Source organism: Oncorhynchus nerka, linkage group LG2 (genome assembly GCF_034236695.1).
Source record: "Oncorhynchus nerka isolate Pitt River linkage group LG2, Oner_Uvic_2.0, whole genome shotgun sequence".
NCBI lineage: Eukaryota > Metazoa > Chordata > Actinopteri > Salmoniformes > Salmonidae > Oncorhynchus > Oncorhynchus nerka.
The window spans coordinates 70256768-70282301 of NC_088397.1; the positions used below are offsets into that span (position 1 = coordinate 70256768).

The following is a 25534-nucleotide window of genomic DNA, read 5'->3' on the forward strand; positions in this document are numbered from 1 at the left end:
ATTTTCGATTCATTTCATGAACTTTTAGTCTAAAAGTAGACAAGGGATTTTTTTGTTGTAATGATGCTAAAAGTGAAAGTTGTGGAAAAATGATAATATACTGTAACTGCTTAGAAATGTCTCCCTCCATCAGTCTGGATCCACTATCCAGGACATCTCAATAAAGACACCATCTTTTCAAAGAAAAAAAGAAAAACTAACAAAAACATAGTTGTCTTATTTACTATCAATTTCTTAAGCTGCTCCACAGATAGACCCCCTTCATAATCGTCAATATATATATATTTCTACCACTCAGCCTCACTCCTATCTTCATTTCATATGACCTTTTTACATGTTTGACTAAAATCAATAACTAAGAGAATGTAGGTCCAGTGGGATGTTTTGTGGCGGAGTGAGAGGGGAGTGAGAGTCTGGGGAGAGGGGATTGAGAGGGGAGGGGAGTGAGAGTCTGGGGAGAGGGAGGGAGTGAGAGTCTGGGGAGGGAGGGGGAGGGGAGTGAGAGTCTGGGGAGAGGGGAGGGGAGTGAGAGTCTGGGGAGAGGGGAGGGGAGTGAGAGTCTGGGGAGAGGGGAGGGGAGTGAGTCTGGGGAGAGGGGAGTGAGAGTCTGGGGAGAGGGGAGGGGAGTGAGAGTCTGGGGAGAGGGGAGTGAGAGTCTGCTGCCAGAGGACGTCTCAGTCAGGGTTCTGGGTGGAAATAATGCAGAGTTGGGTGTGCATGAGTATGCATGACTTCCGTTGGGCCTAAGAGCAGCCACACCTGTCTACCACCATACCAGGGATCTTGCCGTGGATAATCTGCTGCTTGTCGTTGAAATAGAGCATGTTGATGGGTGACATCTTGGTGGGGGTGCAGCAGGGCCCTGCTGAGCCTCTGGGGTTGGCGTGTTGTACCAGGTGGGTGTGTGGGTACTTCTGCATGAACATGTATTCACACTGGCCCGAGCAGTAGTTGGCCTTATAGCGCTTAGGAGCAATGATCCAGTCCCAGCCGAAGGCCTCAAAGTCCACCGTCAGCGGGTAGCGGCAGCAGCGGGACTCGGTGGAGTGCTCGTCACAGTCCAGTCCCAGGTTACGTCGGGAACGTTTGGTCGTCTCGAGAACCTTAACCTCCAGGAACGGCTGCTGGAGTCAGGGGAGGGGGGAGAGGGGGGAACAGGAGGAGAATGGAGGTGATTAAAAGAGAAATCAAAACAGTGAGGCGAGTAACGCTTCTAAAACAAATATTGGGGTACTGTGACCAATTAACATCACTGGAGGGGGAAAAAAAAGATGCACTCTAAATAACCCTTACTAACTTTGGTTTCAAAGCAGAGTACTGAGAGGAAGATGTGAGTAGTATCGGTTGATGCAAAGCTGACCTTTTAACATCAATGGAAATGCCAACATTCTATATGGTTAGCTTGATCTATGACCTCTGAGGTGATCCGCAAGTTACCATAACCTTGACCCTTGTGCACTGCAAGAGCAGTGAATATTTTACTCCAGCATTGTAACGTGTACGCTGGCAGCCGGGAAGCAAGTTCAGGAAGTGACTTTAATAATAAAAGGAACAAAACAACAAACACGCGTACAGACATGAAACAGAACAGAAACAATAAATCCTAGGGAAAGAACCAAAAGGGAGTGACATATGTAGGGAAGGTTTACCATCAATTTCTTAAGCTGCTCCACATATACACCCCCTTCATAATCGTCTATATACACACACATATATTTCTACCACTCAGCCTCACTCCTATCTTCATTTCATATTACCGTTTTACATGTTTGACTAAAATGAATAACTAAGAGATGAAGGTCCAGTGGGATGTTTTGTGGCGGAGTGAGAATCTGGGGAGAGGGGAGGGGAGTGAGAGTCTGGGGAGAGGGGAGGGGAGTGAGAGTCTGGGGAGAGGGGAGTGAGAGTCTGGGGAGAGGGGAGTGAGAGTCTGGGGAGAGGGGAGTGAGAGTCTGGGGAGAGGGAGTGAGAGTCTGGGGAGAGGAGTGAGAGTCTGGGGAGAGGAGTGAGAGTCTGGGGGAGAGGGAGTGAGTCTGGGGAGAGGGTGAGAGGGGGGGAGGGGAGTGAGAGTCTGGGGAGAGGGGAGGGAGTGAGAGTCTGGGGAGAGGGAGGGAGTGAGGGGGGGAGTGAGAGTCTGGGGAGAGGGGAGTCTGGAGTCTGGGAGGGGAGTCTGGGGAGAGGGGAGGGGGGAGAGAGAATCTGGGGAGAGGGGTGAGGGGAGTGGGAGAATCTGGGGAGAGGGGAGGGGAGTGAGAGGGGGAGGGGAGTGAGAGTCTGGGGAGAGGGGAGGGGGAGAGGGAGGGAGTGAGAGTCTGGGGAGGGGAGGGGAGTGAGAGTCTGGGGAGAGGGGGTGAGAGGGGAGTGAGTGAGAGTCTGGGGAGAGGGAGAGGGAGTGAGAGTCTGGGGAGAGGGAGAGGAGTGAGAGTCTGGGGAGAGGGGGGGAGTGAGAGTCTGAGGGGAGTGAGAGTCTGGGGAGAGGGAGAGTCTGGGGAGAGGGGGGGGAGGAGAATCTGGGGAGGGGAGGAGTCTGGGGAGGGGGGGAGTCTGGGAGAGGGGAGTGAGAGTCTGGGGGGGAGTGAGAGTCTGGGGAGAGGGGAGGGGAGTGAGAGTCTGGGGAGAGGGGAGGGGAGTGAGAGTCTGGGGAGAGGGGAGTGAGGAGAGGGGAGTGGAGGAGTGAGAGTCTGGGGGAGAGGAGGGGAGGGGAGTGAGTCTGGGGAGAGGGGAGTGAGTCTGGGGAGGGGGAGTGAGAGTCTGGGGAGAGGGGAGTGAGAGTCTGGGGAGAGGAGTGAGAGTCTGGGGAGAGGGAGGGAGTGAGAGTCTGGGGAGAGGGTCTGGGGAGTCTGGGGAGAGGGGAGGGGGGGAGTGAGAGTCTGGGGAGAGGGGAGGGAGGGAGTCTGGGGAGAGGGGAGTGAGAGTCTGGGGAGAGGAGAGGGAGGGGTGAGAGTCTGGGGAGAGGGAGGGGAGTGAGGAGTCTGGGGAGAGGGGAGGGGAGTGAGAATCTGGGGAGAGGGAGGGGAGTGAGAATCTGGGGAGAGGGGAGGAGTGAGAATCTGGGGAGAGGGGAGTGAGAATCTGGGGAGAGGGGAGTGGAGGGGAGGGGAGTGAGAGTCTGGGGAGAGGGGAGGGGAGTGAGAGTCTGGGGAGAGGGAGTGAGAGTCTGGGGAGAGGGAGGGGAGTGAGAGGGGGAGAGGAGTGAGAGTCTGGGGAGAGGGGAGGGAGTGAGAGTCTGGGGAGAGGGGAGTGAGAGTCTGGGGAGAGGGAGTGAGAGGGGAGTGAGAGTCTGGGGAGGGGAGTGAGAGGGGGAGGAGGGGAGGAGAGTCTGGGAGGGGAGGGAGTGAGTCTGGGGAGAGGGGAGTGAGAGGGGAGGGGAGTGAGAGTCTGGGGAGGGGGAGGGAGGGAGTCTGGGGGGAGAGGGGAGGGGAGTGAGAGTCTGGGGAGAGGGGAGGGGAGTGAGAGTCTGGGGAGAGGGGAGGGGTGTGAGAATCTGGGGAGAGGGGAGGGGAGTGAGAATCTGGGGAGAGGGGAGGGAGTGAGAATCTGGGGAGAGGGGGAGGGGAGTGAGTCTGGGGAGAGGGGAGGGGGAGGGGAGTGAGAGTCTGGGGAGAGGGAGGGGAGTGGGAGTCTGGGGAGAGGGGAGGGGAGTGAGAGTCTGGGGAGTGAGAGGGGAGGGGAGTGAGAGTCTGGGGAGAGGGGAGTGGGAGGGGAGTGAGAGTCTGGGGAGAGGAGGAGTGAGAATCTGGGGAGAGGGAGGGGAGTGAGAGTCTGGGGAGAAGGGGAGGGGAGTGAGAGTCTGGGGAGAGGGGAGTGAGAGGGAGGGGAGTGAGAGTCTGGGGAGAGGGTTGTGAGAGTCTGGGGAGAGGGGAGTGAGAGGAGAGGGGAGTGAGGGGAGAGGGGAGTCTGGGGAGAGGGGAGTGAGAGTCTGGGGAGAGGGGAGTGAGAGTCTGCTGCCAGAGGAGGTCTCAGTCAGGGTTCTGGGTGGAAATAATGCAGAGTTGGGTGTGCATGAGTATGCATGACTTCCGTTGGGCCTAAGAGCAGCCACACCTGTCTACCACCATACCAGGGATCTTGCCGTGGATGATCATCTTCCTCTATTCAGACAGGTGATTGAGTCCAGGTGAGTCTGATGAGGCGCTGATGCACATAACGATGGTGACAGGTGTGCGTAATAATGAGCAGCCTGATGACCTTGAGCGTCGGGAGGGGGAGTATACGTGACAGTACCCCCTCCCTGACGCATGGCTCCAGCTGCAGGACGCCGACCAGAGAGATGATCCCGGGGACCTGGCGAGGCCGGCCGAGGCGCGGGGACCTGGCGAGCCAACCGAGTCTTGGGAAGCCGGTCGCGCCAGCCAAGGCATGGGAGCCTGACCAGCTAGCTGAGGAGTCCTCAGTAAACATGGCAACAGACACTTGACAGGGCAACCGAGTCTTGTAAATCTGATGAACTAGCTGAGGCATGGAAGCCAGCTGAGGCATCCCTGGTTGCGGCACTCGGACCCAACGTCACCTACAGTCACAGAAAAAAAAACTCCCTGATGCTCCCCTTTGGTGAGGGGTTATTCTGTAATGTGTACGCTGGGAGCCGGGAAGCAAGTTCGGGGAGTGACTTTAATAATAAATAAAACAAGAAACACGAGTAGCGTACAGACATGAAACAACGGAACAGAAACAATAACGCCTTGGGAAAGAATCAAAGGGAGTGACATATATAAGGAAGGTAATCAGGCAGGTGATTGAGTCCAGGTGAGTCTGATGAGGCGCGTAACGATGGTGACTCGTGTGCGTAATAATGAGCAGCCTGACGACCTCGAGAGTTGGAGGGGAGTATACGTGACAAGCATGTTTATTTTACAAAATCCTCATCTCTCCACAGAAAACCCAGCTGGACTTGAGCACAGTTTTTTTGTGACGCTTTCAACAGAAGAAATAAGCTTAGAGGCCAGAAGGGTCAACCCACGTCAGCTTAGGGCTTTCTTTGGGGGGCAAAGGATCGGGGGGTTAACCTTGTTCTTAGATTTGTGTTTTGTTTTATTTTTGTACACGGGCCTCTGTATCTCTGATCTTTTCTTTCTTCTCCTGAAGGAAAACAGAGCTTGCTGCTGTGCAAGGATTCATTGTCCGACAGGCCAGAGTCAGCCCCTGGGCCGTGCTGTGAAGAACTGACCCAAATGAAATGACCAGTGGGATACCATTTCGTAATGCTTAATGGGAACAATAATGTGGCCTATATAGTGCTGTCATACACATGACACTTCATATGCATTCATGACAGTGTTACATTCCACAGCAAGGAAACCAAAAATTGTCGCTCAAACTGAAGGGGGAACTAACAAAGAGTCACTGACAACAACCAAAATTAAATAGGTGGGGTTTTAGAAAGGTTTCTGATTGACACTCGGGGGTGTCCACTGAAAGTTGACTAGCAACAACAACTGGGATCTAAGACACCCACCATGAGTGTCTTTCAGAAACCTTTCTAAAACCCCACCTATTTCATTTTGGTTGTTGTCAGTGACTCTTTGCTAGTTCCCCCTTTGCCCAAGAAGATGCAAACTAAATAAAAACCCACACCAAACTTAAAGACAGGACGTGGAGCAAAACGAAACAGGGAAGATCAGATAAAGGATTATTTATCTAGAAATCAACGAGGGAGAGACAACTAAAAGCGTTAACCCTCCGCATCTCTCAAGCCAACTGGAGCCCTGGGCCAGCCCCTCTTAAATATCACCTGGGACAGCACAGGTGAAACAGCTTCCGAATAACAAGGTTCTGAATAACAAGCTGAGGCGTCCTCAGTAAACACGGCAACAGCTTCCGAATAACAAGGTGATACCCACGTGCTAATGTCCAACCTCGAAATAGAAATGAAAAAACGGAAGCCTGTTATTTTTTGTTGGACAATTAAATACAAGACAAAACTGCCACTTATTTTATATATACATTTTATTTTTACAATCTTACTGCCTAAAACTCTAAAGTTGAGAAACATAGGTAAAATCACATACATTTCTATAACTCTCATCCCCTTGGAGCAAGCCCAACCAAAATGGCAAAGCGTGCGTCAAAATAAATTGTGAGCCAGGGCTACACACTGGCTGAATACAAAACGTAATGACTGCCCACCCTCGAAAGACAATCAGCAATGAAGTTGTCCTTACCACAGACATGTCTGATTTCAAGGGGAAACTCCTGCATTATCCACAGTAACTTTCCCCTCGTGATTTTTCTCAGTGGATTGGCCTCAAGAAAATGATTAGCAGCACACATTATGGTTAAGAGAAACTGGTTACCACTCTTGGCTTTGGGCGAAGGACCAACGCAGACCACCAGAACCCTGCGGAAAGGATTGTCAAAAGCAAGAATAGGCTGCAAAGGTGCAACCAATGCAGTTTGGTTCAGTTTACACATCCGCTGGTAAACGTGACAGGATTTACAGTAAGACACAACATCATGTTTTAGACCAGGCCAGAAGAAGTTACGCAAGATACGGTCATACGTCTTTTTGACCCCAAGATGACCTGCCATACTACCATTGTGAGCCAATGTCGAAGCATAACTGGAACGACAATTTGAGGTACACTGGGCCAATCGTCTTGCCCAGAAGTGGTGCGAGAACACCATTTCCTCATTAGAACACCATCTCTGTCAAAGTAACCCCCACAAACTTAATCAAACTCCTCCTCTGGATGTATCTCAGCAAAAAGAGAGGAGAGGGAAACTGCGTTTCTCTGTTCAGCAATCAGCTGCTTCCTAGACGTAAGTGTCAACTGTACAAACTCACTCACCTTTGGGGTTTTCAAAGGAGAGGTCAACTCAGGAGTTTTACCGAAATCAGGATCACACATAAATGTCTCAGAGAGATCAACCATGGTGGGATCGTTGACAACCTCCTCAATACTAAACTTGCTCCCAGCAACTTTCTTAGACATAACGAGTGTAACGGCACACGCTGGGAACATGCTAAGGTACTTTCCTGATAACCCATTAGGTTCCTCTACTCTGTTCCTTACAAATGACAGGTTTTGGCACGACCTTCCCTCCAGCCAAATTATTTCTCAAAATGAATGAGACCCCTTCACCGGTAGGCTAGACCTCACTCCAACGGAACCAGAAATAAGATCAGACTTGAATTCCACATTATACAAAGGACCTTCCATGCAACCAATCTCCGTGCCTTGTCCTAACACACTGTAACCAGTTGCTGAAGTATCAGACAAAGGCAAAACACCCTCCAAAATGAAGGACTGGGCTGTCACAGTATCTTCACTGGCTGCTTAACAGCATTGCTACTCGACAGAGACAGGAACACATCTGAAACAAAGGGTTTCACATCTGATCCAAAATCTTGTTAAGGAGATAGATCAGTTGGGACTGGTGTATTTCTTAGTTGAATGGCATGCTCACATTCTTGTTCCAATCTCTTCACAGTTGCTTTCATTTTCATCTGTGCGCTCCTTATGCTCAAGCTCTCAAGCCCCCATTTTGCTTTTAGTTCTACCTTTTGCAGGTGCACATCTATGGGGTGTACTCTACCATCTTTAGGACATATTTCATCATCCCCCCTCTCCGGACAGATTTCCTCCTCCACCAAAGCGGATTACTGCTTTTGAATCAGCATGTGCAACTTTTATGTCATAATGCTTTGCAATGACGAGCTGATTCGCCTTTGTACATTTATCTAGCATCTCCCATGTAGAGTTTTCCACAAACACTTCCAACTTAAAGTCCATGGCTATTTTTTTAATAATCTTGTGTGTTTATGCAACTTTCAAAATTATTCCACCAATCTTAACCCTTCAGGGTTACCCCTCAGTGACACTTAAATATCTGGACACAGCAGAGCTTCAGAGTAGGTGATTAGAGAGACTACCATACTCATGGGAAACAATATCCTGGACGAGCCCACATTTTGTTACTTTCCCCAGCAAGGAAATCAAAAATTGTCACTCAAACTGAAAGGGGAGCTAACAGAGTCACTAACAACCAAAACAAAATAGGTGGGGTTTTAGGAGGGGTTCAGAAAGACACTCATGGGGGTGTCCACTGAAGTTGACTAGCAACAACAACTGGGATCTAAGACACGCACCATGAGCGCCCACAAAGAAGAGGCAAACCCACACCAAACTTAGTCAGGAAGCAAAAGGAACACAGGGAAGATCAGATAAAGGATTGTTTTTCTAGAAATCAAATCGGGAGCTTCAACTAATGGTGTTAACCCTCCACATCTCTCAAGCCAACTGGAGCACTGGGCCTTACATATCACCTGGGACAGCACAAGTGAAACAGCTTCCGACTAACGATATGGACAAACCAGCACAGGTGTAACGCATACTGACTAATGAGGTGACACCAATCTGTGCGCCCCACGTGCTAACGTGCTAATGTGCAATCTCTAAAAAATAAATGGATAAACCAAAGCCTGTAACAGACAGTTCATGTGTTTGTATTACTAGCATAAACTTTACATACTGTATGTAGTCATTTGGGTTTGAGATTGGCTAGCTCATATCAAATAAAATTGTATTGGTCGTGTAAGCATATTTTTAATATGGAATCGCAGGTGAAGCAAAATTAAAGAATGAGCAATGTCCAGAATATATACATTGAAAAAATATATAAACACAACATGTAAAGTGTTGGTCCCATGTTTCATGAGCTGAAATAATTTTTGTGCACAAATTTGTTTACATCCCTGTTAGTGAGCAGTTCTCCTTTGCCAAGATAATCCATGCCACACTTGACAGGTGTTGCATATCAAGAAGATGACTAAACAGCATTATCATTAATGAGGTGCGGCATTGTAGCCTAGTGATTGGGCTAGTAACCGGAAGGTTGCAAGTTCAAATCCCTGAGCTGACAAGGTACAATCTGTCATTCTGCCCCTGAACAGGCAGTTAACCCACTGTTCCTAGGCCGTCATTGAAAATAAGAATTAGTTCTTAACTGACTTGCCTAGTTAAATAAATAAAAAGGTGCAGCTTGTGCTGTGGACACTAAAATGTGCAGTTTTGTCACACAACACAATGCCACAGATGTTTTGAAGGAGCATGCAATTGGCATGCTGACTGCAGGAATGTCCACCAGAGCTGTTGCCAGAGAATTGAATGTTAATTTCTCTACCATAAGCCGCCTCCAACGTCGTTTTAGAGAATTTGGCAGTACGTCCAACCAGAGTCACAACTGCAGACCATGTGTATGGCGTCATGTGGGCGAGCGGGTTGCTGATGTCAACGTTGTGAACAGAGGTGGGGTTATGGTATGAGCAGGCATAAGCTACGGACAACCAACTCAATTGCATTTTGTCGATGGCAATTTGAACACACAAAAGTACCGTGACAAGATCCTGAGGCCCATTGTGAGCCCCATTTCAAGGTTTCTGTGACCAACAGATGCGTATCTGTATTCCCAGTCATGTGAAATCCATAGATTAGTGGCTAATGAATTTATTTAAATTGACTGATTTCCTCATTTGAACTATAACTCAGTAAAATCAATGAAATTGTTGCGTTTATATTTTTGTTCTGTGCATTCGGAAAGTATTCAGACCCCTTGACTTTTCCCACATTTTGTTACGTTACATCCTTATTCTAATAAATAAAAATCCTGAGCAACCTACACACAATACCCCATAATGACAAAGTGAAAACAGGTTTAGAAATGTTTGCTAATTTATTACAAATAAAAAAATGAAATACCTTATTTACATAAGTATTTAGACCCTTTGCTGTAAGACTGGAAATTGATCTCAGGGGCATCCTGTTTCCATTGATTATCCTTGAGATGTTTATACAACTTGGAGTCCACACCCGGGGTAAATTCAATTGATTGGGACATGATTTAGAAAGGCACTTTTCTAAACTCAGCAAAAAAGAAACGTCCTCTCACTGTCAACTGCTTTTATGTTCAGCAAACTTAACATGTGTAAATATTTGTATGAACATAAGATTCAACAACTGAGACAAACTGAACAAGTTCCACAGACATGTGGCTAACAGAAATGTAATAATGTGTCCCTGAACAAAGGGGGGATGGGGGTCAAAATCAAAAGTCAGTATCTGGTGTGGCCACCATTTGCATTAAGTACTGCAGTGCATCTCCTCCTCATGGACTGCACCAGATTTGCCAGTTCTTGCTGTGAGATGTTACCCCACTCTTCCACCAAGGCACCTGCAAGTTCCCAGACATTTCTGGGGGGGAATGGCCCTAGCCCTCACCTTCCGATCCAATAGGTCCCAGACGTGCTCAATGGGATTGAGATCCGGGCTCTTCGCTGGCAGAGCACTGACATTCCGGTCCTGCAGGAAATCACGCACAGAACGAGCAATATGGCTGGTGGCATTATCATGCTGGAGGGTCATGTCAGGATGAGCCTGCGGGAAGGGTACCACATGAGGGTGGAGGATGTCTTCCCTGTAATGCACAGCGTTGAGATTGCCTGCAATGACAACAAGCTCAGTCCGATGATGTTGTGACACACCGCTCCAGACCATGACGGACCCTCAACCACCAAATCGATCCCGCTCCAGAGTACAGGCCTCAGTGTAACGCTCATTCCTTCGACAATAAATGCGAATCCAACCATCACCCCTGGTGAGACAAAACCACGGCTTGTCAGTGAAGAGCACTTTTTGCCAGTCCTGTCTGTTCCAGCGACGGTGGGTTTGTGCCCATAGGCGACGTTGTTGATGGTGATGTCTGGTGAGGACCTGCCTTACAACAGGCCTACAAGCACTCAGTCCAGCCTCTCTCAGCCTATAGCGGACAGTCTGAGCACTGATGGAGGGATTGTGCGTTGCTGGTGTAACTCGGGCAGTTGTTGTCATCCTGTACCTGTCCCGCATGTGTGATGTTTGGATGTACCAATCCTGTGCAGGTGTTGTTACACGTGGTCTGCCACTGCGAGGACGATCAGCTGTCCGTCCTGTCTCCCTGTAGCGCTGTCTTAGGCGTCTCACAGTACGGACATTGCAATTTATTGCCCTGGCCACATCTGCAGTCCTCATGCGTCCTTGCAGCATGCCTAAGGCACGTTCATACAGATGAGCAGGGACCCTGGGCATATTTCTTTTGGTGTTTTTCAGAGTCAGTGGAAAGGCCTCTTTCGTGTCCTAAGTTTTCATAACTTTGACCTTAATTGCCTACCATCTGTAAGCTGTTATTGTCTTAATGACCGTTCCACAGGTGCATGTTCATTAATTGTTAATGGTTCATTGAACAAGCATGGGAAACACTCCATGAATATCCTTGAGTGGCCAAGTCAGAGACCGGACTTGAACCTGATCGAACATCTCTGGAGAGACCTGAAAATACCTGACAGCGCTTGAGAGGATCTGCAGAGAAGAATGGGAGAAACTCCCCACATACAGGTGTGCCAAGATTGTAGTGTTGTACCCAAGAAGACTATGCTGTATTTGCTGCCAAAGGTGCTTCAAAAATGTACTGAGTAAAGGGTCTGAATACTTATGTATTATGCATTTCATTTTTTTATTTGTAATAAATTAGCACACATTTCTAAACCTGTTTTTGCTTTGTCATTATGGGGTATAATTTAATACATTTTAGAATAAGGCTGTAACGTAACAACTGCAAGCCAGGCCTAATCGCCCACCATCAGGGCCCGACCTCACTAATGCACTTGTGGCTGAATGGAAGCAAGTCCCCGCAGCAATGTTCTAACATCTAGTGGAAAGCCTTCCCAGAAGAGTGAAACCTATTATAGCAGCAAACTGTATGGACAGTTTATGAATAGTAAAGCTGACTTCAGATGCATAATGCACATCAGATAATGAAACATGTTTTGCATTGATAAAAGGATTGGGTATTATAGAGAGCAATCGTAATGGTTTTTGTAGGCACTATGCCATGGTTCGTTGAACAAAGCCTATGGAGAAATTAATGTCATTTTTGTAGGGTTTTTTGATAAATGCCGAAAATAAGGTCCGTGGTAAACATGGGCTTTTTATACGTTTTGTTCTATGAGATAATCTTCAACAGCTAATGTCACTTTTTGTGAATTTTGAATATTTTACGTAATAAAATAAACATGCACATAAAGGCTTCATAATTCATAAAGGTCATGTTAACTGAGTGATATCTCATAGAACAAAATGTATAAGATTTCATAAGCCTGTTATTCGCAGACCTTTTCGGCAATTATTCCAAAACCCTATTCTTTCCCCATTAATTTTGCCAATATGAATGGCTGAACAACCAGAGAAAAATTATTTGTTTTTTTAGGACTACAAGGTGGCGAGTTCTATAAAGACAGTTTGCAGGCTGGATTTTGCATCATTCAAGTAAACTGTTACTTTAAATTGTCATGTAAAATAACTTGTTTGCTGGCATTGGCTTGTGTTGCCCTTAACAATGCTAATGCTAAGCTATATTTGAGTAGACAATACCAAGTCTTGGATACTTTTTTATCCAAGAAAAGAGGTGAATTTGTTGTTTGTTTTAATAGTCAGAAACAACCATTGGATGGGTCAATCTAATTTTAACAAACCAAATCACTCCATCAACACACTGTGTTGTTGATGAAACGTGTTTTGCTAACCTGAGTTATAAAACTCTAAACCGCCATTCATTTTTCACATCGTCAATGTAAAAACAAATTATATTAATTGTGTAGGCTTACCTTGGCCTGACGTTTTTAATAGCAGTGTGGTTCTCTCTCGGATAAGTTGAGAATTCCCTGTCAAGACGAGAGACATGTAGGCCCGGATGGCTTAACTAGCCTAGCTAGCCCGGAGCCTCAAATGGAGGACACTAACAAACATTTTAAAAGCTGCAGGATCTGTGTTTATTTTTGCTTTATTCTGAGACAATGTGGACTGCCGTGACTTACAGGGGTAAAGTGGATACTCTCAGCAAACAAGTAGCGAACCTACACAAGCTACAGGAGAATCCACACCTGCCTACCTTTCTTTTCCACCCCAGTAGCCAGACGCCGCTCTGGCCTCGTGAAAGTGTTGCCACAGTGTCAGATCTCCACAGCCAACTGGCCGGTACTCTGCAGGTATCCCTCCCCGAAGGGGTCCCCCCTTCCCTGGAGAATGGAGCTAGTAGGATGTTCCTTGATGACTTGGTGTATGTTCCTGTTCTTGATCCTACCAATCAGCCATGGAAATATGTCACCTGCCGTGGAAGTCGAAAACAGCGTCCTCTGGCAACGGAGGCCTCCTTGGAGATGTTAAGCCCGGAGTGGACACAGACCAGAAATAGCTTCTCCGTCCTGGATCCAGAGGTTCCAGCACCTTCTTCCCTGGGTGCTTCCGATTCGAGATCGTATCCAGAGGTACCTGCGCCTTCGTCCTCTGTTCTGTTCCCCTCTCCGGTGGCTTCTACCTCGGGTTCAGATCCTCAGAGCATTCACCCTCATCAGACCGTGAGGCTGTCCAAGACTCTGGCCAATTCACCATCCATGGTGGATACTACAGCTGGCTCGGGTCCATCTGGCCCCACCGCCCTTCGGTCCTCGAGGGGTTTTCGAAACCACTTGAGGCGAAACAACGGCTGGACCTCCTCTGCCATTGCACCAGTTGTCATCATTGGCAGTTCTATGGTAAGAAACATCATGGTTCCTGGGGCAAAAATCCTGTGCTATCCTAGAGCACAAGTACAGGATATTACAAGGCTGCTTTCGACCGTTCTATGACTTATGCCGGGAGCTGATGCTGTCGTAGTCTATGTGGGGTCAAACGATATTAGGAGGACTAGCTCGGAGCTGCTGAAAATTGATTTTAAAGAACTGATTCTAGCAGTGAAAGATTTTTTTTAAAGCGGCCAATTATTTCAGGTCCGGTACCATCGTTGGGCCGTGGGTGTGAAATATTTACTGGCTACTGGCATTACACACCTGGCTAAAAGATTACGCTAGCTCTGTTGGAATCACTTTCATAGATCACTTTGACAGTTTCTGAAAACAGAAGATGCTTTTCAGGAATGACGGAGTCCATCCAAATCATCTTGGCTCCTGTCCACACATTTCAAGGCTGCGTTGAGACAAATGACCCAAGCCCAGCTCAGATGATCCCTACCGTTGTGTCGCTAGGTTGTTGTAGTGCTGCTGCTAATGTACATTGTCCTAGGGGTGTTGGCAGACACAATGTAAGTAACTTCATTTATGTCCCTCTAACTGCCCTGAATGCCTCTGTTGATCCTACAGCTATTGTATGCAGTAATCATGTGCCTATAAACCAGAGTTTTACTAATACCACGGATGCGGTGTGCCCTACTAGGAAGTCCACTGTGTGCCGCTCACCCTGCACTATCAGCTCGAATATAAATAACATTGTCATGTCTACTTCTGATAAGCTTCCCAATAAAGCAATAAAAACAAGCATCCCAGAAAAATGGTAAAAATAGGCTACATCTGTTAACGTGGGCTATGAAACAAGTTCCATGAAATCAATAACTTGCTCGTAAAAGATGACATTAATATTATATTTCTGAAACTCACTTGGATAATACCTTTGATACAGTGGTAGCAATACATGGCTTTAACATCTACAGACAAGACAGAAATGCCAATGGGTGAAGTGTTGCGGTCTATATTCAGAACCACATTCCTGTAAAGATTAGAGAGAATCTCATGTTAAATACTGTTGAAGTAATATGTCTACATGTTCATCTGCCTCACCTAAAGCCCATTCTTGCTATAGACCACCAAGTGCTAACAGTTAGTATCTGGATAATATGTTTGAAATGCTTGATATGTGATTTCAACAGAAGTACATTTTCTGGGTGATTTTAAATATTTACTGGATTTCATCACGCTGCCCACTCAAGAAAAAGCTTCAAAATGTAACCAGTGCCTGCAACCTGGTTCAGGTTATCAGTCAACCTACAAACGTAGTTACAAACTGCACAGGATTGAAATCATCAACATCTTTACTAATGCTGCTGAAATTAGCTTTAAAGCCATCGGCTGTAGCAATCACAATATAGTAGCCATATCAAAGTTCCAAAGGCGGAGCCTAATATTGTCAGATCCTGATCTGTTTCACCAGTCTTTGTGATTGTCTCCACCCCCCTCTAGGTGTCACCCATCTTCCCCATTATCCCCTGTGTATTTATACCTGTGTTTTCTGTCTGTCTGTGCCAATTTGTCTTGTTTGTTCAAGTCAACCAGCAGTTTGTATTTCAGTGCCTGCTTTTTCCCCCCAGTCTCTTTTCTTGCCCTCCCGGTTATGGCCCCGAGCCTGCCTGCCTGACCACTCTGCCTGCCTGCCTGACCACTCTGCCTGCCTGCCTGGCCACTCTGCCTGCCTGCCTGGCCACTCTGCCTGCCTGCCTGGCCACTCTGCCTGCCTGCCTGGCCACTCTGCCTGCCTGCCTGGCCACTCTGCCTGCCTGCCTGGCCACTCTGCCTGGCCACTCTGCCTGCCTGCCTGGCCACTCTGCCTGCCTGCCTGGCCACTCTGCCTGCCTGCCTAGCCACTCTGCCTGCCTGCCTGACCACTCTGCCTGCCTGCCTAGCCACTCTGCCTGCCTGCCTGACCACTCTGCCTGCCTGCCTAGCCACTCTGCCTGCCTGCCTGACCACTCTGCCTGCCTGCCTAGCCACTCTGCCTGCCTGCCTGCCTGGCCACTCTGCCTGCCTGCCTGGCCACTCTGCCTGCCTGCCTGGCCACTCTGCCTGCCTGCCTGACCACTCTGCCTGCCTGCCTGACCACTCTGCCTGCCTGCCTGACCACTCTGCCTGCCTGCCTGCCTGCCTGACCACTCTGCCTGCCTGCCTGACCACTCTGCCTGCCTGCCTGACCACTCTGCCTGCCTGCCTGACCACTCTGCCTGCCTGCCTGCCTGACCACTCTGCCTGCCTGCCTGCCTGCCACTCTGCCTGACCACTCTGCCTGCCTGCCTGCCTGACCACTCTGCCTGCCTGCCTGACCACTCTGCCTGCCTGCCGACAGGTACCTCTGCCCCCCTCTGGATTAGCGATCTCTGCCTTACCCTGAGCCTGCCTGCTGTCCCACCTCTGGTTTTCTGACCCTGCCTGCCTGACCACTCTGCCTGCCTGCCTGACCACTCTGCCTGCCTGCCTGACCACTCTGCCTGCCTGCCTTGACCTGTCTATTGCATGCCCCTGTTTGGAACATTAAACTATTGTTAATCTGGGTCTTCCCTTCATACCTGATAAATATAGTGTATAAGAGAGAATTCAATACATTTTGTAGTGATTTCTATGTTGATGTAAATAATATTTTCTGCTCTGTGATGTCATGAGGTGCAACCAGATGCTGCACTTGACATTTATGAAATTGCTTATTCCAGTTACTAATAAGCATGCACCCATTTAAGAAAATTACTGCAAACTGTTAAATACCCTTGGATTTATGAGGAATTGAGAAATGGTATGGTTGAAAGGGAAGAGGCAAAAGGAATGGCAAATAAGTCTGGCTGCACAACCGATTGGGAAAACACTGCAAATCGAGAAATCGTGTGACTAAACTGACAAAAAAAAATAATTATACTATGAAGCAAATGATAGTAAAAAGCTTTGGAGCACCTTCAATACTTTTTGGGCAAACTCAGCTGCATCATTCATTGAATTAGATGGCTCATCCATCACACAACCCACTGATATTGCCAACTACTTTTTTAAAAAATTGGCAAGATTAGCAAACTTCCACTCCTGAGTGGGGCAGCGCATCAGTGCTGCGGTGTCACTACAGCCTCTGGTTACAGGAGACCCATGAAGTGGTGCACAATTGGCCCAGCATCGTCCGGGTTAGGGGAGGGTTTGTCTCATCGTACTCTAGCAACTCCTTGTGGCGGGCCAGGCACCTGCAAGCTAAACTCTGTCGTCAGTTGGATAGTGTATCCTCCGACACATTGGTGCGGCTGGCTTCCGTGTCAGCTTATGTCAAAAGTAGCGTGGCATCGCAGGGTCGTGTTTCGGAGGACGCATGGCTCTCGACCTTCGCCTCTCCCAAGTCCGTAGGGGAGTTGCAGCGATGAGAGACTAACTATCAATTGGATACCACGAAATTGAGAAAAGGGGTAAAAGTAATAAACAAATATTTGCAAACTTAGGCATGACATGCCAGCAACAAACACACACACTATACATCCAAGTATAACTGACCATATTATGAAAGACAAGCATCGTAATTTTGAATTCTGTGTGGAAGAGGTGAAGAAATTGTCTACCAACAATGACAAGCCACCGGGGTCTGACAACTTGGATGGAATATTGCTGCGGATAATAGTGGACGATATTGCAACTCATACTTGTCATATCTTCAATTTAAACCTACTAGAAAATGTGCCCTCAGGCTTGGAGGGAAGCAAAAGTAATTATGCTACCTAAGAATAGTAAAGCCCCTTTACTGGCTTAAATAGCCATCCAATCAACCAGTTACCAACCCATAGTAAACTTTTGGGAAGGACATTTAACAAGCACAGCACTTACACTGATTGGCTGAGACAAATTGATGAAAAGATTTAGACTTCAGTGCGGCTTTTGACATCAGTCTGCTGCTGGAAAAACTTATGTTATGGCTTTACACCCATCCACTATATTGTGGATAAAGAGTTACCTGTCTAACAGAACACAGAGGGTGTTATTTAACGGAAGCCTCTCCAACATAATCCAGGTCGAATCAGGAATTCCCCAGGGCAGCTGTTTAGGCCCCTTTTTTCAATCTTTAATGACATGCCACTTGCTTTGAGGAATTTTAAGTATTTGGGACAAAATATTTCCCTAAACCTCAACTAAATCTTGTAATGAATAATGTGGAAATTTAGCACGTTGAGGTGACTAAACTGCTTGGAGTAACCCTGGATTGTAAACTGTCATGGTCAAAACATGTTAATACAACAGTAGCTAAAATGTCTGTTCACCACAGAGGGATGGTGAATTGGCTTACACTTGGCACAGAACAGGGTAGCACGGCTGGCCCTTAAATGTAAACAGGGAGCTAACATTAAGACATGCATGTCAATCTCTCATGGCTGGAGTGGAGAGATTGATTTCATCTCTACTTGTTTTGTAAGAAGTGTTGACAAGCTGAATGCACTGAGCTTTCTGTTTAAACTAATAGCACACAGCTCAGACACCTATGCGTACCCCACAAGACATGCCAGACATGTCTCTTCACAATCCCCAAGTCCAGAACAGACTATGGGAGGTGCACAGTACTACATAGAGCCATGACTACATGGAACTCTATTCCACATCAGGTAAAAACAGATACAAATGGAACAGTGGGGACTGTGAAGAGACACACACACACAGGTACAAACACACGCATACATAAGCTAGCACACACGTACATTGAAATATTGTATGGTGGTATTATACACTTTATGTAGTGGTGTAATAATGTTATATGATGTACTGTTATCTTTTGTTTTATGTGTGATGTAAGTGCCTTAATGTTTTTGGACCCCAGGAAGAGTATCAGCTAATGGGGATCCCTAATAAACACAAACGTCAATAACTACAGTTGAAGTCGGAAGTTTACATACACTTAGGTTGGAGTCATTAAAACTCGTTTTTCAACCACTCCACAAATGTCTTGTTAACAAACCATAGTTTTGGCAAATCGGTTAGGACATCAAGTAATATTTCCAACAATTGTTTACAGGCAGATTATTTCACTGTATCACAATTCCAGTGGGTCAAAAGTTTACATACACTAAATTGACTGTGCCTTTAAACAGCTTGGAAAATTCCAGAAAATGGTATCATGGCTTTAGAAGCTTCTGATAGGCTAATTGGAGGTGTACCTGTGGATGTATTTCAAGGCCTACCTTCAAACTCAGTGCCTCTTTGCTTGACATCATGGGAAAATCTAAGGGAATCAGCCAAGTCCTCAGAAAAAAAATTGTAGACCTCCACAAGTCTGGTTCATCCATAGGAGCAATTTCCAAACGCCTGAAGGTACCACGTTCATCTGTACAAACAATAGTACGGAAGTATAAACACCATGGGACCACACGGCCGTCATACCACTCAGGAAGGAGACGCGTTCTGTCTCCTAGAGATAAACATACTTTGGTGTGAAAAGTGCAAATCAATCCCTGAACAACAGTAAAGGACCCAGTGAAGATGCTGGAGGAAACAGGTACAAATGTATCTAGATCCACAGTAAAACGAGTCCTATAAATGACATACCGCTCAGCAAGGAAGAAGCCACTGCTCCAAAACCATCATAAAAAAGCCAGACTACGGTTTGCAACTGCACATGGGGACAAAGATTGTACTTTTTGGAGAAATGTCCTCTGGTCTGATGAAACACAAATAGAACTGTTTGGCCATAATGACCATCGTTATGTTTGGAGGAAAAAGAGGGAGGCTTGCAAGCCGGATAACACTTTCCCAACCGTGAAGCACGGGGATGGCAGCATCATGTTGTGGGGGGCTTTGCTGCAGGAGGGACTGGTGCACTTCACAAAATAGATGGCATCATGAGGAAGGAAAATTATGTGGATATATTGAAGCAACATCTCAAGACATCAGTCAGAAAATCAAAGCTTGGTCGCAAATGGGTCTTCTAAATGGACAATGACCCCAAGCCTACTTCCAAAGTTGTGGCAATATGGCTTAAGGACAACAAGGTCAAGGTATTGGAGTGGCCATCACAAAGCCCTGACATCAATCCAATAGAAAATTTGTGGGCAGAACTGAAAAAGCGTGTGCAAGCAAGGAGGCCTACAAACCTGACTCAGTTACACCAGCTCTGTCAGGAGGAATGGGCCAAAATCCACCCAACTTATTGTGGGAAGCTTGTGGAAGGCTACCCAAAACATTTGACCCAAGTTAAACAATTCATAGGCAATGCTACCAAATACTAATTGAGTGTATGTAAACTTCTGACCCACTGGGAATGTGATGAAATAAATAAGATGAAATAAATAATTCTCTCTACTATTATTCTGATATTTCACGTTCTAAAAATAAAGTGGTGATCCTAACTGACCTAAGACAGGGAATCTTTACTATGATGAAATGTCAGGAATTGTGAAAAACTGAGTTTAAATGTATTTGGCTAAGGTGTATGTAAACTTCAACTGTATCTCAAGTGGTCTTTCCTCAATTCCTTGCATCATATCTCCCTTCATAATTCTCAACCGTATTGGAGGAGAAGGTCCAAGGTCCCTCCCTTTGGACCTACTTCTCCAATGCATTTTGAATAGGAGGTGTGGAGAGCGGATGCCAGGAATCGAGGACAGATTAGTTGACAAAGTGTCAGTGTGTAAGGATGCGACAGGTCTGAGGGTCCTTACCAGCCCTTCCTCCCCTGGTCTCAGCGAGGTCACTGCCAGGTCGTTGCCGCTCTCGTCGAAGGCATTGATGTCGATTCCCCAGTTGGTGTGCGGCTGCTTGAACCAGTTCTGCAGCACGTGCTTGAAGTCGATACTCTGCCAGTGGCCCACACGTGAATTGAGCTCGATCTTCAATGAGCGGATGCGGATGTGGCGGCTGCCCTGCTCCGTGACAGGCTTCAGCCTGAGGATCTGCAGGTAGACGGTGGAAGTCTGCTGCAGCGGCCGAAGGTACACCCACAGCTGAGCCTTCAGCACCTTGGTGAACATGAGTTTGGGGCTGAACTTAAAGAAGCAGCAGCTGGGCTTGCCGTCCACCTGCACCAAGGGCTCCGCTGTGGGATAGAGAAAGACAGACAGGGTTTCTACATTAATAAAGGTTTAAAACCTCTACAGGATCAGTGTCCCCCCACGGGACGGATGTGCTAACATATGCTAATCATATTAGCCTGAGGTTGTAAGCAACAAGAACATTTCCCAGGACATAGACATATCTGATATGGACAGAAAGCTTAAATTCTTGTTAATCTAACTGCAGAAAGCATTGTCCAATTTACAGTAGCTATTACAGTGAAATAATACCATGCTATTGTTTGAGGAGAGTGCACAGTTATGAACTTGAAAATGTATCAATAAACCAATTAGGCACATTTGGGCAGACTTGATACAACATTTTAAACAGAAATGAAATGGTTCATTGGATCAGTCTAAAACTTTGCACATACACTGCTGCCATCTAGTGGCCAAAACCAAAATTATGCCTAACCTGGAATAATACATTGTGATCTTTCTCTTGCATTTTTTTTTTCAAATTGTATCAAGACTATGCATATCCTTGCTTCATGTCCTGAGCTACAGGCAGTTAGATTTGGATATGTCATTTTAGGTGAAAAATGAAAAAGATATCTGATCCTTAATATCTGTAGAAATATAGCTCTACATAAGAGATCAAACAAGGTGTCAATACAAAGGATGATCAATGGGGCATCAGGTAGCCTAGTTGTTAGAGCGCTGGACTAGTAACCGAAAGGTTGCCAGATCAAATCCTGAGCTGACAAGGTGAAAATCTGTCGTTCTGCCCCTGAACAGGCAGTTAACCCACTGTTTCTAGGCAATCATTGAAAATAAGAAATTGTTCTTAACTGACGTGCCTAGTTAAATAAAGGTAAAACATGTTTTTTCAAATGACACTGGACTGGAGCATGGCTTTACAAATATATAATTATAGCATTGTATGCTTTAATTGTAAATGACCTCAATAAGAAACAATATTGTTGCTTTGATCACATCCGTCTCGTAATCTCCAAAATACAACAACTTTGTTTGGATGTTGTAAAGGACCATTCACTGAAACTGAAGAGATATAGCTAGCTAACTAACTCCTTTTGCATGTGGAAAAAACAGTGGACAGAGACTTGCTAGCATGGAATCTGCCTCCAGAAAAAAGCTTCTCCCAAGTGGGTGTGACACCTACTCCCGTTGCCTGCTGCACTGCTGCTTGGATTCCACCTGGCGATCTGATCACCGCCTGCCTTGGCTTGTCTGGTACAGATGGGTCCACAGCTCCAATCCAAATGTGTTGGTCATTACTGAGACGTGGTTAAGGAAGAGTGTTTTGAACACTGATGTTAACCTTTCTGGTTATAACCTTTTTCGGCAAGAGCGATCATCCAAAAGTGGTGGAGTGGCAAACTTTATCAAGGAACACTTTCAGTGCTCGGTTGTCTCTGCCAAGTCTGTCCCCAAACAACTTGATTTGCTGATTTTAAGCACTAAACTGGCCTGTACCCTAAATTCTCTCCTGGGCCCTTACACTAAGTCTGAATTTGTCCCGCTAGGTGACCTAAACTGGGACATGCTTAAACCCCCTGACCAAGTCCTAAAGCAATGGGACTCCCTAAAATTCTCAGATTATTACCAATCCCACAAGGTACGACTCCAAACACCCAGAAAAGGATACTCTCCTTGACGTTATCCTCACAAATAATCCTGATAGGTATCAGTCTGGTGTTTTTTGTAATGACCTTAGTGATCACTGTTTTACAGCCTGTGTTCGTAATGGCTGCTCAGTGAAACGACTTGTCCTGATTTGTCATAGGCGCTTGTTAAAAAACTTTAATGAGCAAGCCTTCCTTCATGACCTGGTTTAGAATTGGTATAGAAAATTGGTATAGAAGCTTGATCCCCTCTGTCGAAGACGCTTGGACCTTCTTTTTTGCTATTTTCAGTGGTATTGTTAACAAACACACCCCCATAAAGAAAATGAGAATTAAAAACAGGTTCAGCCCCTGGTTCGACTGTGATTTGGCAGAGTTACTCCACCTCAAGAATTCTATTTGACGAAAGGCTCAGCACACGCATACTCAGGCTGACTGGATCCGGAAGGCCAAAGTTAGTGACTTAAAGAAATGGAGAATAAACCCTCTTCCTCACAGCTGCCCATGTCCCTTAATGTTGATGATGTGGTTGTTACTAACAAGGAGCACATGGCTGAGCTCTTTAATCACCACGTCATTAAGTCAGGATTCCTATTTGACTCAGCCATGCCTCATTGCCCATCCAATATTTCCTCATCTCCCACCCCTTCTAATGTGACTGACTACCTCTTTTTCCCCTGTCCCGATACAAAGCTTCTCTCTGCAGGCATTCACTTAGTCTGAGGTGCTAAAGGAGCTCCTTAAACTTAACCCCCAAAAAACCTCTGGGTCAGATGGTTTAGATCCTTTCTTCTTTAAGTTTGCTGCCCCTATCATCACCAAGCCTGTCTCTCCTCTCTGGGGAGGTTCCCACTGCTTGGAAGGCAGCCTCAGTGCGTCCTTTGTCAATAATCAACTGACTGGCTTTCTTGATGTCTATACTATTCTCTCTGGTATGCAATCTGGTTTTCGCTCAGGTTATGGATGTGTCACTGAAACCTTAAAGCTCCTAAATTATGTCACCATTGCTTTTGTTTCTAAGCAGTGTTGTGCTCAATTTTTATTGATTTGGCCAAATCTTTTTATATGGAAGACCATTCCATTCTTGTGGGCTGGCTAAGGAGTATTGGTGTCTCTGAGGGGTGCAATGTATAAAGTCAGAACATCTGCTGTCTCAGCCACTGCCTGTCATCAAGGGAGTACCCCAAGGCTCGATCCTAGGACCCACACTTCTCAATTTACATCAACAACATAGCTCAGGCAGTAGGAAGCTCTCTCATCCATTTATATGCAGATGACACAGTCTTATACTCACCTGGCCCCTCCCCGGATTTTGTGTTAAACGCTCTACAACAAAGCTTTCTTTGTGTCCAACAAGCTCTCTGCCCTTAACCTTGTTCTGAACACCTCCAAAACAAAAATCATGTGGTTTGGTAAGAAGAATGCCCCTCTCCCCACCGGTGTGGTTACTACCTCTGAGGGTTTAGAGCTTGAGGTAGTCACCTCATAGAAGTACTTTGGATTATGGTACACTGTCCTTCTCTCAGCACATATCAAAGCTGCAGGCTAAGGTTAAATTTAGACTTAGTTTAATTTATTGTAATTGCTTCTCTACAACCCCAGATGCCAAACTAACCCTGATTCAGATGACTATCCTACCCATGCTTGATTACGTATACGTAATTTATACGTCTGCAGGTATGGGTTCTCTTGAGCGGCTAGATGCGCTTTACCATTTGGCTATTCGATTTGCCACCAATGCTCCTTATAGGACACATCACTGCACTCTATACCGTCGCAAGACCCACTGGTTGATGCTTATTTATAAAAGCCTCTTAGTTAGGCCTCACTCCCCCCTATCTGAGATACTTACTGCAGCTCTCATCCTCCACTGCAGCCCTCATCCTCCACATACAACACTCACATTCTGTTAAAGGTTAAAGGTCCCCATAGTACACACATCCCTGGGCCACTCCTCTTTTCAGTTTGCTGCAGCTAGCGACTGGAACTAGCTGCAAAAAAACACTCGAACTGGACAGTTTTATCTCTGGACAGTTCTCTCTTCATTCAAAGACTCAATCATGTTCACTTACTGACAGTTGTGGCTGCTTCGCTTGATGTCTCTACCTCTGTCTTTGTGCTGTTGTCTGTGCCCAATAATGTTTGCACCATGTTTTGTGCTGCTACCATGTTGTGTTGTTAGCATGGCAGCAACACATGACATTAGGTCTTAGGTCTCTCTTTATGTAGTGTTGTGGTGTCTCTCTTGTCGTGATGTGCATTATGTCCTATTCGTTTTTATTTTTAATCCCAGGCCCAGTCCCAGTAGGAGGCTTTTTACCTTTTGGTAGGCCATCATTGCCAATAAGAATTTGTTCTTAACTGACTTGCCTAGTTAAATAAGGGTTAAACCTTGTTTTGTCTATGTTGTCAATATCTTTCATACTTTAAGATGAGAAAAAAAAGGATTGCCTTTGAAAAAACAGCTTCAAAGAAACATTTGAGAGACTACAAAATGTAGTAAATGTTACAACTAACTAAGAAGACTGGTCAAACGAAGCCTCTAAATCTAATGAGTGAATTTGCCAGAAGTCATAATGAAGATATCAGATATCATTGTGGTGCACGGGAGATATTATCGCATTGCTTTATACCTATCCAATCCTTTCAGTTCTACACGGTGCCTAGGGAGAATTGGCTAGGGTCGATTTAACATTTTGCAACTGACTTATATCACCGAATGATATAAGTTCTCCACTCTCCAAATCCAAGAGCTGCCATTGGTTTACATCAGTAAATGTCTGATGCAGCATGGAGATCCCGCCTAATGTGGGGTTCACAGGTCAAAACCGATCTCTGCACAGCTGCCACCAAAATCACAGGCAGGAGGAGTGAGGGGGAGTTAGCTGTTTTCCTGCCTCTTCTGACTCTCATCTAAGCAGCACTAACCATAAAATGGTTACTAGATCCCCTGAGCAAACTCATGATGGAGCCATCAGTTCGAAATAATTTGCCGTTTTGGAGCCACTACCAGTCTAGATTAACTAATATTTGTGGAGATTTTAAATGGGCTCTGTAGAGCTGAGCTGTATGATAAAGTCATTTGGGGACATTACATACTCTCTGTAACACCCAAATGACAAGTTATGGTTACTGTTGCAGTCTCAGAAGCAAAAAAAAATAAAAATTTGAAAGAAAAGAGAGAAGCTTTTAAACCATTGGATATCCATTGACTATTCATATCTTAGTACTTGGCCTTCATTCAGAGTATTTCACTGATGTAGGCTACCACTTATGTGACTGGCTGTGGCTGTGTACAACATATGTCATTCGCATTCTGA

The 25534-nt window shown here is 46.1% G+C and overlaps 1 protein-coding gene across 2 annotated transcripts in view; it reads right to left on the reverse strand.

Annotated features, from left to right (window-relative positions):
* Positions 1 to 504: 504 nt before the first annotated feature.
* LOC115141099 (growth/differentiation factor 11-like) overlaps positions 505 to 25534 on the reverse strand; it is a 39516-nt gene continuing 14486 nt past the window's right edge. Inside the window, exons 2-3 of one of the 2 annotated variants that reach the window (XM_029679728.2) lie at positions 20239 to 20612; positions 505 to 1121 (exon numbers count right to left, since the gene is read on the reverse strand). In XM_029679728.2, coding sequence (XP_029535588.1) covers positions 744 to 1121; positions 20239 to 20612 — 752 coding nt within the window. In that variant the 3' untranslated portion in view covers positions 505 to 743. Of the gene's footprint in view, positions 1125 to 20238; positions 20613 to 25534 lie in introns of both variants that reach the window. The other variant, XM_029679719.2, reaches the window with a different exon arrangement.